Consider the following 15,989-nt stretch of genomic DNA (forward strand, 5'->3'; position numbering starts at 1 on the left):
TTATTTGACCCTTACTGATGATATTTATCTCCAAACAAACCAGCACTCTTCTCTATAACTTCACCTGTTATGTGTTAAAACAAAGACAGCTAAATATGTAAAGCAGGAAACAGAACTGCCTGCTATTTCCTTGTAATATGAACAAAATCCAGACAAGGACAGCTATTTCCGTATTGAGTCTCCAAGGAGAAGCTACCCTTGTGCACAAGTTCCTGTTCACTTACCAGGCAGTCCAGCTGAGAGACAGGGCTCTTGTTGCCAGGGTGGCTAATGTCCCAGACTTTGACGCACCCCTTCCCACCCGTGTACACGTGTCTTGTGGGGTTGCTGATGGTAACTGCACACACAACTTCTCCGTGGTTCAGAGTGTTGATCTGACGGGCATGGCGAGGGATTCCTGGACCGATGAGGGCATCCGGAGGGAATGGAACCGGCTGCATCTGGCCATCTGCAGTAACGTGAAAGGAGTAGGCTCTTTCGGGGAAAGGAAAGAAGAGAGAAGACAAAAAAAAAATCAGCCAGTTACAGTGCTATAACGCAAGAAAAACACAGTATTTTTTAATTTTATTTCTTTGCCAATCTTTTTCTCATGAAAATCAGAGCTACCAGTGCCAAGTAATACAGGCACGTGAAACCTCAGAGGGAGACAAGGATTCACAATGGATATTTTCACCTTGCCTCACCTAAAGTATTTGTGCAGAGGGGAAGCACGTTAAATTCTACTCCTAACTTTACGGCCCAAGGTCATGGCTGCTAACCCTCAGCCACCTGGATAATCAAAAGATCTTTCAGCCCATGGTTTCTAGCCAGCAGTTCCAAGTCTCAGCACAAGTCCTGCAGCAGCAATGCCTCACCAGGCACTACTCTTTCAGCCTTCTTCCATGAGGCTTGCACCTGTTGCCTTGCAGTAGCACTAGCCAAAGTTCAATTTTTGCTCCGTTTCTGCATCTCATCTTTAATATCAGCACCAGTTGTGCTCACATGCCTCTCTTTCCAGCAGGTAACTGCTTTAAACAGAAAATAGAAACATGCAGAGTGGTTGCACACACCTTTCATGACAAAGCTGATACCATCTTCTCATAATTATGTTTTCTTCAGTAAGTATTTTGGAAAAGCTGAAAGGCTCAGTTTCCCAGGTAGTTTTGGCACTTCTGTAACACCTTTTATTTGTATTCAGTGCATGATTTCAAGTACATGGAAACTGAAGGTTGAGGAAGTGAATCCCAGCACTGAACAAAAACATCCCTCCTTGGGGAAAGTACACAAAATTATTTCTTCATGTTTAAAGTAGCTCTACTCAAGGACCATGGCACAAATAGCAGCTAATACAGGATTCAGGTGCTGGGGGTTTTCTTTGTTTGTTTGTTTTAAATAATAATGAAAATACTACTGCAAAAGGCTGCTTTTTGTTATACTGGTGAGCTCCTTTTTTGCTTCTTCTGTTTTAAGCACATCCATAGCTCACCTTTTTGATGCTACTGTTACATTAACAGCATTCTTCCAGAGGCCAAAGTGGATAAAAAATGGTGAGATATGAGTATCCTTTTTTTTTTTTAATAATGAGCTACTGTCTCCCTAGTGATACCTCTTTTCCAAATGTACCTTCTTCCTCAGAAATCTTGAGTCACTGAAGTATTAGTGTATTGCATCCCTCAAGTATTAGTATTACATCCCTATTCCAAGGACCCAACAATAGATAATTCAATTTAATCTTCTGTTCTGAGCTCTGAGCTAGTATTTTCTAAGTATTTTATTGCATGTTTCCAAGTATTGCACAGTTTGAAAGGAAGGAACAAGCAAGATGCCTGGACCCGTAACACACATCACAAAGCAAATTAATATGCCCAGGAGCAGAGCAGAAGATATTCCTTTAAAAAAAGTGAGAAGTGGAGAGGTGAAAGAACTCTGCAGTTCTTCCATACAGAAGGTAACAGTGGAAACAGTCACCCCATGCAGTACCACAGTTTTCTCAGAAGGGAAGGATAAAAACTGGTTAACAGTAACTGCTATGAAACAAAGAAGAAATTAATAGTGCATACACATGCAATTTCTGCACCTCATTCATGTTTCATGGTTGGACATGTGATTGAAAGCCTGCTCAGAGAATACACAGAAATGGAGGATTAGCAAGTGCAAAAGATGACAGATCTTTTTTGTCATAGAAATGTCAGGAATGGGAAATGCAAGATAAGAAAGAAAGTGCAAAGTTCATTCGCTTACATGTATACAAGATGCACAGCATATCAAATGCATTTCTTCCCATGGGATCCTTTCTCTTATTTTGTATGAAGAATTACAGTAATGATAAAGGCTTAACTAGAAATCTGTATCATTTCTGTGAAGAAGAGTAGAGACAGGACTGTCCCAAAGTAGTTATGTACTAAACAGATGAGACGCAGGATGGGAGAGGGAGCAGAAGAGGAGTGGCAAAAAGACTGCTCGAGGCTGAACAACTGCTCAGGTTCAGGTACAGAATCCAACTAAAAAGTCATAGCACTTAAGAGGCTGAAAAGCTGGGCCCTATCCTGGGCTCCAGATCAAAGTCAGTTGCAGAATCTACAGAACTGCACAACTTTGAAGTCTCAGCCTGCCCTTGCTTTTATCATGGACAGAAGAAAAACAATTAAGCAAGTATTAAGCCATTTTTTTCCAGCACGTTGCAGATGAATAATCCACTTGTACATGATTTTTTTTTTTTTAACGGAAGGTTACAGCGTAAATGTTCTGTTCAATTTAAAATACCTAAATAATTGGTGTTTCTGTGCATACACACAGCTTCTCAGTTCTTGCTGAGATGGGGTAGGAGGAAGGTAGGAACATTTTTCAATTGCTTTATGCATACTGTAGAATTAAGATGATTCTTCTGCTCTCAAACGCCAGAGACTTACCCAGTGTACTTTTAATCATGTAGAATTTTACCAGTATGCCCGTGTTTAAAGTGCGGTTATATAGATCATAAGAGTAGTATCTCTTTTTTACCACTATGAGCAGGCATTTGCTTCCAAGACTGGTTGGTCAGGACTAAGGATGAGTGAGTTTGAGGGCCTAACAAATAGACCAGTGATAGTTTCTTACAAGCCAAGACAGCTTTTTCTACAGTGCAAGTTATCAGCAATCCACTGTGTAAAGAAATGGCTACACATTGCCAAGTCCCTCTGCCCCCAGCAAGACAAGCACACAAAAAAGTAAATGTTCCTGTTTGCTCGAAGATGTCTGGCATGTCATGGTAACGTCACCACTGTCGGCATACTTATGTGGTCTAGTAACTTTTATCTACTAGGTATTATGGCATAACTTTTCGTTACACATACCTTTTACTTTGAAAAAACTTGCATCATTTGCAGGACTGACACTCCCTAGGCAAGGAAAGCTTCTGTCTCCAGAAGAACAACAGTACTGGAGACAGCAGTGTAAATGACTATTTGCAGCTCAGTCACTGTTGTCCTCAGCTACCTCTCCATCAGGTCACCATGACAGAGGGCCTACTCTGCTGCTTCTGGGGAGGACTGTTCTTCCACTGCTACACCTACAAAGCTGTAGGTGTACTTACATATGATCAAGAAATGACTCAATTTTTCATGCACTAGGTATATTCACGGCCTGAATTCTCAAAACTGACACGCATTTTGGTTGATAACCTTAGAAGAGTCAACAGTAAAATCTGGTAAATTCTTGAGTTCTCTAAAGCTCAAGGTATTTCTTGACAGGCACCCCTTGCCCACTCATCTTTCTCCTCAACAAATTGCTATTGACATCTGAATTCCATAACACTGCAAAAATGTAATGTGCACTTTTATCTTTTTATGATGATCTTTTAGAACTGACAGTGTATGCCAGAAACTGCTGTTCAACTTCACAATGATCACAGATTTCTGTCTCATTCACAGCATTCTGCCTCTACGAAATGACTGGGTTCCATGATTATTCATCTTTGGTCAAATGACTGTTAGCATTAAGATAGCCCTTCCTCATGTTGGGCTAACAACCACAGCAAACCAAGAAAAAGTTCTTATACAATGCAATTACAATTTAACATAAAACAAGCTAAGTACATATAAATTAATATGTAAATATACACTTATAATTAATTGTATATTATGAAAAGAACCATTACAAGACAAACTTGCATGCTTTTTATTTAGGGAGGAGTTCTGAGAAACAGTATACTGTCACTTATGATTATATGCTTTCTGAATAACAAAATAGTCTTCTGATCTATTGCGTCCGAAGACTTCTCCTCATCTGTGTCAAAGCAGCACTGAGAACCTGCAGAGTTCCTACACATTACAACACAGCTGGTGATACTAATACAACCCGGTTTCTCAGCTTAAATCTGGTAATTATGGCCCTCCAATTTCCAAATAAGTATCAGATAAGTATATAAGAAGTAAGTATCATCTAACATGCTGAGAAGAGTTCAGAATAATTAATTCACTGCTCAAGAACATGGCAAATCAACTAAACTACTTAACTGCCAGCTACTCTTAAGTATTCAGATCGATATAACGTGTGCAATTCCTGGCTACTTAACGTACCATGCCTAAAAAAAAAAGCTTCCACTTCATCCCTCTAATTCAGAGTTCCTTAACTAGCATAAAAATACCCCAACTACAAAACACAAAAGCAGACAGTTCCTTCTATGATGACTGCATTTTACTTTCAGCTCTTCTTTGTACTCCAGCTTATTTTTATTTGTAGTTATCACAACAAACAGTGAATATCTGAGTATGGTGTTTCATTATACAGGACAAAATACCAAGAAATAAGGATAAAGATATTTGTACAGAAATAACAAAATCTTTAACTCCATACATGTCATCAAATAATTCTATCCAGAGATACAAGGGGGGGAAAAACAATATGTTATTCTAGAATATAATAAAATTAGCCTTCCTTTAAAATATTCCTCATTGTACATTCACTGAACAAGTGTGAAGATCAGGAGAATTGAAATCTTTCTAATTTTTGCCTTGAGCAATTCCAGAACAGTATATTATTCCTTTCCAAAAACACAAAGAAAAGTCAGCTTAAAACTAGAAGTTGAAAGAGTTAAATTTGTCATAGGAAATTTCCCTTTCCTACTAAAATGAGAAACGTGTATTTTCAACTTTTTCTGGTGTCTGCATGTAACACCTCATGCTTCAATTAAAGCCACATTTGAAAAAAATACTGAGAAATACCTTTGTCCTCAATGCTACCATTAATTCACAATTTTAGACACCAGGGAAGCAATACTGTGGACATAAATCTTACCACTGAGCTTGAAAATCTGTGTTCAGTGCACAATCCAACTATTAGAAGCTGTGGTTCACATCAAGGAGAAATCCACAAGAACATTAACTTAGCAGCTATAGAAGACTAGAAGCTACATAGATACCTTGCGAGAAAGGCTAGCAAAAAACATGATTACAGCAACACACCAAGAACTTATAGTCCAGGGCATAGTTAAATATATCAAAACGACAGAGTGCAAGACTTAGACACTACATGTCCATGTCCAAAACTAGTACTGATTTCCCACCCCCAACCTAAGACAATTATTGATTAGGTGATCGCTGAAGGCAATCTGGAAAGAAAAAACACTTAATCAGGTTACAAAACAAGGCAAGCTTCCCAGACAACAGACCCTTGATAAAAGCAGATAGGCAAGTAGGAGTGCGTTCTAAAGAGGCTACTAATTTTTCTAACAAGCTAGTCATTACCAGATCTCAGAATACACAAGGATTAAAAAAAACTGGGTGCTACCAGAAATGTCATTCCTTTGGAAAGAAAGGAACTTCATTTTCTCTTGGAAGCAGAACTGGGTGAAAAAAACAGTCCCAGCATAACCATTGATAAAAAAGTGCAGCTGTGAGCATACACATATGGCTGGGAATTCAATAGTTCAATTTGAAAATTCTCTGTACCACTTGCAACAAGACTCAGACTAAAATTCCACATCTTATAAAACAAATTCAATGTGGCACCTTAAATGAACTCCAGGAAAAGGCAGATTTTGAAAATGAAGACTATTCCACTAGTTTGCATGATTATATAACCCAGGTATTTTGTATGGAAAATATAGGAGACTTCCCTAATGTAAGTAAGAGATACTCTAAGATGCTGCAGGTAGCAGATGGTATCTAGCTAGCTGCAGCCAATCAAGATTAAAATAAGAGATTGTTCTAAAGCTGTCAATGGAAAGATAACAGATCAGTTTATGGAATTTTAGGTTTGCCTCACTTACAAAAAAGATAGGCAAAGAAGTCACTTTAGAGGAAATGACTGACTCAGTGCAAGTAACACGACCCACAAAAAAACCATTACAGAACACATCAAATCAAGTGGAGAGTAGGGAGTGTGTATCGAAGTAGGTGATCTACGAAGCAGTGTGAATAAAGTGCTGAAAACACTAAATAAAAAGATTTAAAAAAAAACCCCAAACCCCACACAGACTGTAATTTAGCTATGAAATACCAGGATACAAAGTATAGCAGCATACATGCACTGCTTTTGTGCCTTGAATAGTGCAACTAGAGCTCAGCCACAGAAAATTTCTGACTGAACAAAAATAGGTTTTCATAGCTTATAATATAAAATATTGCCAGGCGTTACTAATGGAATAAGTAATTGAAAGCTTATGAATATACTTGTTTAAAAGTAAAAATTTACAGCCACTGGATTATGCAATCTCCAAAAATATTTTATGTAAGTGTGCCAAATTCTACTAAAGTCAGCAAGAATGAGTCTGACCCTTAATAAAAGAATGTTTTGAGAACAAAGCCCGCTCCTTACTATACTAAATTTAAACACATCACCATCTGATACATAACACCAACTTACTGAGCCCTCACTTCAGTAACCTTGTCAACACACCACCAGCTTTTCTTTAAGTAAGTCCAAGATTTAACAGGTTTCTCACACTGCCAACAGATAGCTAAGTCTGTTCTCAGAAGCGTGGTGGATAACAATGAACACACATTCAGGATGGCTTTCCTAATCTAAGTCTGCTGCTTTCGTACTGTTATGGAAAAAGAGTAGAAGAAAATACACACTTTTTGGCCTGTAATCTGGTGTACTTTTAAGGATGTTTGCATGATTGACATTACAACATATCACTAGCTATTAACAGGAGTTCAAAATGAAGGCAAACAGAAATATGTGTGTATATAGCTTTCACCACAGTGTGTCTTATAACTTAGACAGTATCGCGAAAGTAATAGTTTCTGAATTTTTCCTGAAGCTGCAAAAGGAAAAATTAAACCATGATAGATTGGTAAAGAAGACAGTACATTACAGGAACACCCAGCATAGAAGTGCAAAATGTTAAGTGAGTTTCAAAATTATGTAAGTACCTAGATAGAGAGAAACTACCCTAACTGCAACTTTCTGTTGAAAGAGAAGACAGGACTGAATGCCAAGTGTGAAGGGACAAAGAACAGGTTTTAACAGTGTGTTGAAAAACCTGTTATAATTCTCTCTGCCCCACTCTCTCTGAGAAAACAGATTAGTTAAGTTTGCAGTCTATGCTTTGTTTGTACCTGCATAGACTAATTGTCCAGAAATACTTTAAAAATAATCACATTTTTAAAGAGGTCATACATGTTCATGACTCTTCTGCACATGGATAAGCTCAGTCTCAACAGTCTACCAAAACCAAATTACTGAAAAATTTGATGTATGCTGTGTTGATGAATTTATCTTATCGTAACATCAATAAGCCACAGCATCACAGAAGTATTTTATTTGACCACCACTTCATCAATAATTAAAACTTTTAAATAAAAAGAACCTGTTGTGAAAGTTACCCTACATCTATGCACCACCTGCTGCACAAATGCTTCATCATCCTTTTGCTCTCCAGCTGCACACTTACACAAAAGTTCTAAAGAGGTTGCTCCATTATACAAGGTGTGCATCAATTGCTAAAATAACTGCTTCAGATACCCACCGTGATCAACGGTTGCAGACTCTCATGCCTGATAAAACAGGTGCCAGACAAGGAGTTTGTGAGTTTGCACTACACATTTATGCTCAGCATAGTATGAAGTTTAGTTTCAATATGTTTTTGTCTTACACATTTTACCACTGTCTACCAGTTTATAGTTCCCTTAACTTCCCCAGAAAGGAGGAAATAAAAAAACCTTAAAGTATACCTTCAACAGCTTCTCCTTGGAAATAGGTATATGCACACCTGATTTGGGATATGACAACCACCATTTGAGAATTTATATGCTACACCTCTTACCAGGAGAACTTTAAAACAATCTCTTGGGAACAACCAGACACTACCCCCTTTGGAATTCTTGTTCACTGACACAAGATAACTTTATTCTCTCTCGATATTGCAGATGTTACCAAAATGTTAAAAGTTACTTACGGTTTTCCCCCAGGAATCCCTGCTAGATTTGGAGGGATTCCAGGTACTCTCATGTGAGGAGGAGGATCAAACCCAACCTGACAATGAAAAATGAATTAATCTCACACTTGCAATTTCTCACTCAGCAAAGCCCCTTTCCTTCACCCCAAGATATTACGTGTTTAACCAAAACGTGGCTTTTACCCACAGTATTAGATAAGTGCATGTCCCTCCCTAGCGGGAAAAACAAGATGTTTTCCCTAGGCATGCTTCTGCTAGAAGTTTTCATATGCGAATAGAAAACCAATAATGTATATCATGCATTCACACCACTGAGCATAACACAAATGCGTGTATATCATGCATTCACACCACTGAGCGTTAGCACAGAGCTAGCCCTGGAATTAGAGTCTGTGGTGTGTCGGCATATAGCCATGCCAGCGCCCTTTAGCTCTGCGACAGCTAGCGCCGTGCTGGACAGCAGCTTCAGTCCCCAGCTAGAACCTCTGCCCGGCTCCACACTGCGCTGTGTGGGCACATCAGCTGAGAGATCTCTCACAGAGCTACGCCGCAGGGCGCAGACAAAGCTGTAAGTCTACAGCTTAAAGACACTACGCTCTCTTTACATACTGCAGTTCCACTGAACTTTTATATCCTGAATAAATATGTACATCAAACAATCCAAACAGAAATTCTGGACCAAACAGACTTAGTTTTTCTTCTGAACACCACACCTGATTTAAAATTCTCATTGCTTTAAGGAGCACATATGCTATTTAAAATTTCCACATTTCCACATAAAAGCCCTGTTCACCAGTTTGAAAAAAGTAGCCATATCTACAATAATGAGAAAATGACAAGCTTAAGTCGAATCTTGCAAATTTACAAGTAGGTAAGTTTGTCTATGCACAAAGCTGCCATGAAGCTCATGTTTGCAGAATCAGGCCCCCAGGTTATTCTGCTCAACAGCAGCTATAAGTGCTATGCTCCATTTACTTACTACCCCCACAACAACAACTATTCTTAGCACGCCTTATCACAGAGCTCCAAGATATGTACTGACCAATTTCTCATGTTGATTTCCACAAAAAAACAAAATATAAGGACAGAGATACAGATAAAAAGACTTCTACATGCTTCAAGATTAATTTGGTATGTCTGTATGGAACACAAATCTGGTTCAGAAGCAGATGTCCACAGCACCAATGAAATACTTTGTAGATACAACAAAACTACCTTTTCATTTAAAGCATAAAATAATTTTTTGGCATTTATTAATCTGTCAAAGCACTGACGGAGGTGAAGAAAATAGGCAACATACATAAATACGCCGAGATTCTTTGTTTTCAAGGTGCAAATTTGTTTCTCCAGCCACGCAGCAAAGTGAAACACACAGTGAAGCTGTCAAGTCTCTGGCGCTGTTATAACTTGGGAATTCGACAGTGCTAAATGAAGCATGTAGCTCTTCTCAGTGAACCACAACTCACAGGACTGAGATTGCATGCAACGTATGGCCTACCATAGGAGATCTTCCATAGGCAACCACAGCAGCTGCAGCAGCAGCAGCACTCATCTGGGGTGACATATTGTGCAGACTGGCATAGGCTGCCCCTGGACTGGTTAACTCTCCGTTCATGCCAGCATGAGGTACCATTCCAAATGGAGCAGGGTATGGTCCTGGTACTGCCAACGGTGTCCGCAAACCTGCAGCTATGGAATAATGAAATCAAGTAGTTTTATTTATATATTCCTGCATACAGGGAAGAAAACAGCCTTTTTTTCCCCCTCCAATACCTCCTACCTGTGTTCCCCTCTCACATACGCACACTGCCAAGAAACATTGCCATAATTTATCAGTACCACCACCTCTTTTCACTCAGTGTAAATAAGATCTACTGAAGTGTGAACTTGCTGATTACTTCTTACAATCTCTTCTAGCATTACCTATTTCCATTTCTGTAATATTTCCCTGTTTACATTAATCTCTCCTTTGCCAAATTAAGCAGTAAAGCTGACAGACATGGTTTACACAGCTCATGTCTGAAGCAACTGTGCTGTACCACCCTGAATAGCAAAAGTAAACTTCCCCTTGCATTTGTCAAGATTTACACTGCAGCAAATATTGGTAGACTCAGACAAAGAGCTGGAGAAGAGACTGCATTCAGAATAAGTACCAGAAACTTTGGAGAGGTCTTTTTATGTTGCATTCAGTCTCTGGATTATTTGCAAAAAAGATAAAGACAAGAGTAAACAAAGAAGGATAAGAGATAGAAAGATATTCAAACTCTTGATAATCCAAACATCTGCTTCTCATCAAGCCCTCTCCTGATATCAAGAACAAAGCAATACATTCAGTTAACATTCACACAGAACTACATACGTAAAAAAAGATTAATTTTGGAACCATAAAAACACGTGAGCTAATGCATTACCAGCTTGGTTAACCAGAGGGTCCATTGTTGGAGGCTTGCCAAGGCCTGGACGAAGTCCTGGAGTTGCACTCGTGCCTGGGGTTGGCACATCACTTCGAGGAGTTGGTGTGCTGGATTTCAGAACAGGCGTGCTGGCTTTTTCATGCTGGTATCATTAAACAAATTAAATGAGTATTATTTTTAATCCAGGTGTTATTATACAATTTATCACAACAGCAGCTGGGATGCTGGGCATCTACTACCTAGTCCCTCAGCCAATTTTCATAAATCCACCCAATGCCGACAACATTAACTTGTGAGAGAGAAATGCTGACCTTTTTGATTGCCGCCAAAAGTAAAATAAGAAAAGAAACACAGAAAGTTATTTTTCCCTCTTCCATTGGCATGGAAAAAAAAAATGCCTGAGCTAATTGTTTTTCAGGACAATACAGGATGCATCACCAAATTATTTTAGCTTGAAATCATTACTGTCTCTATTATTATTATCTAAGTACAAAACCAAAATATCACCATAGTCGATAGTATCAAAAAATTGTGACACAAAAGCTACAGAGAAACCGATCAAATTCTTAGTGATACTGCAGGAAAAGTTTTCAAAGAGTAACAGCTTATTTAGAAGAGTTTAACAAAAGCCTGGGGAACTTCTTAGTGACTATATACACACTATGTTAAACCATAAGCTATTGCTCAAGAAAAAATAAACAATGCTTAAGCGACTCTTGCACTTTGTAATAAATTTATAACTCATTTGACAGAAATGTAGGAAATACAAGAAATCTAAAAGAAGCAGAAAATATTGCTGAGCAGGAAAGCTGAATAATACTATAAAGGTCTGGAAAAACAGTAGTCTACTTCAGCTTCAAATGTCTGAAGTCATGTACTTTCTGCCACAAGTAGTTGCAGGAGAAGGAAGAGTTAGACTTTGCAGGAAAGAAGAACATTTATCTGGACAACAGACTGCTACCCACCAGACTCATTTCTTTGGATTTGAGGGAAGTGGAACTTCCCGAAGAGGCCGTAGATGCTGGACTGCTAGAGGCGTCTTTCTTCAGCAGACGCGTTTTATCTATACCGTTTTCACGTGGTGAATGAGTGGGACTTGCCCTTGGGGAAGAAGGATCCTAAAACAATGGGAAGGGAAGAACAGCACAGAACCATGTCATGGGTTGGTACACAAACACCACTAAGGAGCCTATGGGAAAAAAACTGTAAGAATTTAAGCAGTAAATTCAAATGACAAGACATTTTGTTATCTCTATAGAAAAAAAGCTGAAATCCCTTCATCAACTTAGAGATATAAGTAAATCCATATAGTAAGCAATCTGGTTTTATTTTACACTACATGTAATCATAAACTGTTTCCAGGCATAGAGATTGTAATCTAAGCATACCTAAGTACAAACTAAGGCAAGTGTGCACAACATGTGGTAAGAGCAAGAAAGACCAACAGTAACTGCAGTAAGTTTACACTGTTTTTTTCCATGTACGTTCTCCACGCACTGCTACCGACAACAAACATTTCAATAATCTCTTTTAGGCCACACAAACCTTGCTCATCTCTATCTTCAGAAGAAGAGATAAAGACACATGCTTTATATGCCATAATATCTGTCACTTCTTTCTAAATACCATCTACAATTGCCTCACTACTTAAATCTACAGGAAAAACTGAAATCACCTCTCAGGTGATTATCTTTCTCTCTTCCAGAAGCGCACTCTGCATTTACTCTAACCTGAAATAGCCAGCCCAGCAAGCTACAAGGCCATCAGAGCTCTGCAGGTTCTCCATGCTCCTTTGGCTCATGAGAATAGCAGCAGGGAGGAAGCAGCCCTCACAAGAGGACTGACAAATCTACTGACTGATTATTGAGCAGTTTCATTGTAAGTAGGGCTTCTGAAAGGATTACTGAAATCCCTTGTTAGATACCCATTTTTCTACTTGGCTGACATCATTTGGGCACTTGGAGCTGCTGAAGACACTTCTTCTCTGTCAGCTTCTCTCCCTGTGCTTTTCACAGAGCAGAAGAACCTCGCTACCATATTTAGGTTTCCTGAATCTCTTTGTTGTATAAAATAAAAGATGAAGAAAAGGGTAGGCCCATCCCTTCACCTTGATGCCACTGCCAAATCTCTGCCCTGGAGAAAAAAAGTGGCTACAACCTCTGGCAAATTTTATGAACTGACTGACTTCATTCTGGCTTCAGCTCACTTCATTCTAAAAAACAAACATTTCTGGAAAATGCTGTCTTTAGCGTAGGATGTTGAAATACTAGTAATTTTTAAGGTACCAAAAAAGCTTTTAATAATATTCCTACTATTAGATACAAGGTTAGGTATTGTTTTCCTTTTTCATTTGAAGACAGTGGTTTGAAAACCTCAGCCCTCCACCTGCATCTCACCACAACCCCCTCCATTACAGAGCAGCTGTGAAGCATCAGAACGTAACTGCGGAGGGAACAGACCTGGACAAAGCAGCAGAAGGAAAAGCCGAGGGGGCAACCGGATAAAGCTCAGAGGAAGAGATAGTAACTGCAGTACTAACAAAAAGGAGAAGTTGTGAATATTTTGATATATCCATACAGAGGATTCTTTTTCTTCTAACATCTAAATGCACTTTTCCTTTAACCTTTGGGCAAACGTCAAGACTACAAAAATGAAAAAAGTTACCTCATTGGATACATCTACAACCAAGTTATCGTCACTCTTGTCCCCATCACTGTCCTATTAAAAATAAATAAATATAGTGTTCATTTCAATTAGTACATGAAGAGCCCAGAGAGAAAGACTATGCATCTACTCAGACATTTTTTGTTTTTCCTAAACAAAAAGCAAACAGCCTTTCATTAACTTATTAGCAATAGGGAAAACAATGAAAACAGGAACATGACACCTTATTTCTGCTTCAATAATAAAACCCAAATAAGGTAGAACTAGTTGAAAGGTGGTGGTCTCACCATCAATGCAAGATGGTTCAAAACCCCTCCTTATTACCATCATAAACAGTGTTATCACTACTCCTAAAAGATAAACTCATTCTGTTCATATGCTAATCTTACGTGTTAATCTTACGGAAATTACTGCTTCTGCATACCTAAAGACCAACAGATCTCAGAAAACTGGAGCTTTTTGGCATTTGTTTGATGAATCAACTTCCTCAAAATGATAGGACAATTTTTCTCCTTTTCCAGAAAGGAAGGTTTTGAAACGGAAAGTTCTGGGGAAGAAAAAGCTTCAGAAATGCCAAGGCATTTCAACATTTCTGCCTAACAAAACCAAAATACTTTGACATTCCTAAACGGAAATGTTTTATTGTGGCTTGTCAAGCTGGATTTTGACTGTTTCACATAAATCTGCGTTCACCTGAGCTGCCCTAGTGCCTCATGATAGCTGTTACTCAAGTGCCTCCTGGTCCCTATCTCCAAAATGGGCTGGGATGCCTCAGTAGACACATTCTATGATGCACAGTGGTCTAGTGATTTCCGCAGTGCACCACGGTGGTTCAACAAGATGATGAGTCTTGACTCAAAAACAACAACAACAAAAAAATTAAGTGAATGACAAAACTTAAAATATTCGTGTGGGCAAGTTTGACATTTCCAATAATAATACTTTTAGTTAAAATGTTTCTAGACAAACAAATCAGACATACAAGATTGCTTAAACTGTCCCCCATCTCTTGCTTTCAAAGTGTCTGGGCTATCACACTTAACACTGGCAGACAGACAGTAAAACACCAGTTCCTTCCACTCACTTCAGGCCATAAATTAAAACAAACAAACAAACAAACAAACAAACAAAAAAAACCCCAACAGGTAGTTTCAGCCTTCCCTTCTGCTTTAGCAGCTGCATATTGCTCCAACAAATACCGCAAGCTTATCAGGGACCCAAGAGTGCCACTGAAGACAGAATGGTGGCTCTGTTTGCCACTCAGGAAACTGTCCAACCAAAGGGTGCAAAAGGAGAAGGAACAGGAAAGCTTCAGCCCCGGTTATCTGCCACCTCTTGAAAAGTATGAAGCACCCAGAAGGCAAGAATAGGTTAGAACACATTTGAGCATGTGGGAGCACAGTAGGTGGGACACTTGTTCACCAGAAATACTGCCCCTGAGGAGGGCAAAAATAGCTGCCAAGCACTCCACTGACCTTGTCATCTTGAGAAATAGAAATTTACTGGGACTTTCAAAGGCATCTCCTATAGGTACTATTAATATCAGAAGATTTTGCTCACTAACAAACCCACAGGCTGAAACAATACAGGTCCTAACATGAAAATTGGTTAGAAGTCAAAAAGAAAAAAAAATTGCATTTTGCATCTTATTTCCAAAAGCAACAATTCCTACAACTCATTTATCTCCCTTCTGACAAAACCAGTACTTTCTTGTCCCTACAAGGGCCTCATCTAAAATGAGCTCAAAATCAGCAGCTCTGTGTTTGCAGAATTGGGGAACCTTTAAAAAGAAAGATCTGCTTCCAGATTAGAATAAACTTGGAACTTTCAAGTATCCTTGTTTTGCTCATTTCTTTATTTTGATGTTGCCTTTATCTGTAAAATCCATGTTGAGCGAACAGCAAACAGAACCACACAATTAGAATGTGGATTAAAACAGCTTCTGCAGTGCAATAATACCCTTCCCATTTCTCTCCAGGAGAAATACAAGAAAACCAAGCTTTTTCTTCCTTTTTTTTTTTTTTAAAATCAAACTTAGCTTAAGAATGCTTAACCTTCAAATATTTAAAATGAAAAATGCCCATAGAATATCAAACCCTCACAGTTGAAGGAATAACATGGAGAGGTTTGCCAAACCCTTCTGTAATCACAAGAAGATTAGAAAGTGGTGGAAATACAACTTGCAAAACTGTAACAGTACTACAACACCACAATGTGCAGAAAGGGGAAAGTAACCTCATCTACTGTCAGTAGCTCCAGGGATATCCAATAGCTGCTCAGAGATATTCTGGGTCCAAACGGAGAGAAATTACCCTACCAAATACTGAGGAAATAAAGTGGCACCTGATTTTCTCTTGGGTTTCAGTAACCAGGAAGTAATTAGTGATTGGATTCATAGAAACCAGACAATTTGCCATATTATTGCTATCTCAAAGAATAATAGCTTCTATTAGATTTAAGTTCTGCTTTTCAGTACTCTCTCACACCAGGCCTAGTCTCTAAAGCCTGTTCAAGTATCATCCTGTGATTTGGCTGAGCATTTAGACTTGAAG

General features: G+C 38.8%; 1 protein-coding gene across 1 annotated transcript in view; it reads right to left on the reverse strand.

The window, feature by feature from the left end:
- Positions 1 to 224: 224 nt before the first annotated feature.
- Positions 225 to 15,989, reverse strand: part of LOC104070425 (transducin-like enhancer protein 1) — a gene marked incomplete at its 3' end in the record, with an annotated part of 66,130 nt that continues 50,365 nt past the window's right edge. Inside the window, exons 9-14 of the mRNA XM_009574689.1 lie at positions 13,438 to 13,491; positions 11,739 to 11,891; positions 10,771 to 10,915; positions 9,858 to 10,048; positions 8,360 to 8,436; positions 225 to 474 (exon numbers count right to left, since the gene is read on the reverse strand). Of these exons, the coding sequence (XP_009572984.1) occupies positions 225 to 474; positions 8,360 to 8,436; positions 9,858 to 10,048; positions 10,771 to 10,915; positions 11,739 to 11,891; positions 13,438 to 13,491 (870 nt within the window). The remainder of the gene's footprint in view (positions 475 to 8,359; positions 8,437 to 9,857; positions 10,049 to 10,770; positions 10,916 to 11,738; positions 11,892 to 13,437; positions 13,492 to 15,989) is intronic.

This window comes from Fulmarus glacialis, unplaced genomic scaffold (genome assembly GCF_000690835.1).
Source record: "Fulmarus glacialis isolate BGI_N327 unplaced genomic scaffold, ASM69083v1 scaffold11253, whole genome shotgun sequence".
NCBI classification, from domain to species: Eukaryota; Metazoa; Chordata; class Aves; order Procellariiformes; family Procellariidae; genus Fulmarus; species Fulmarus glacialis.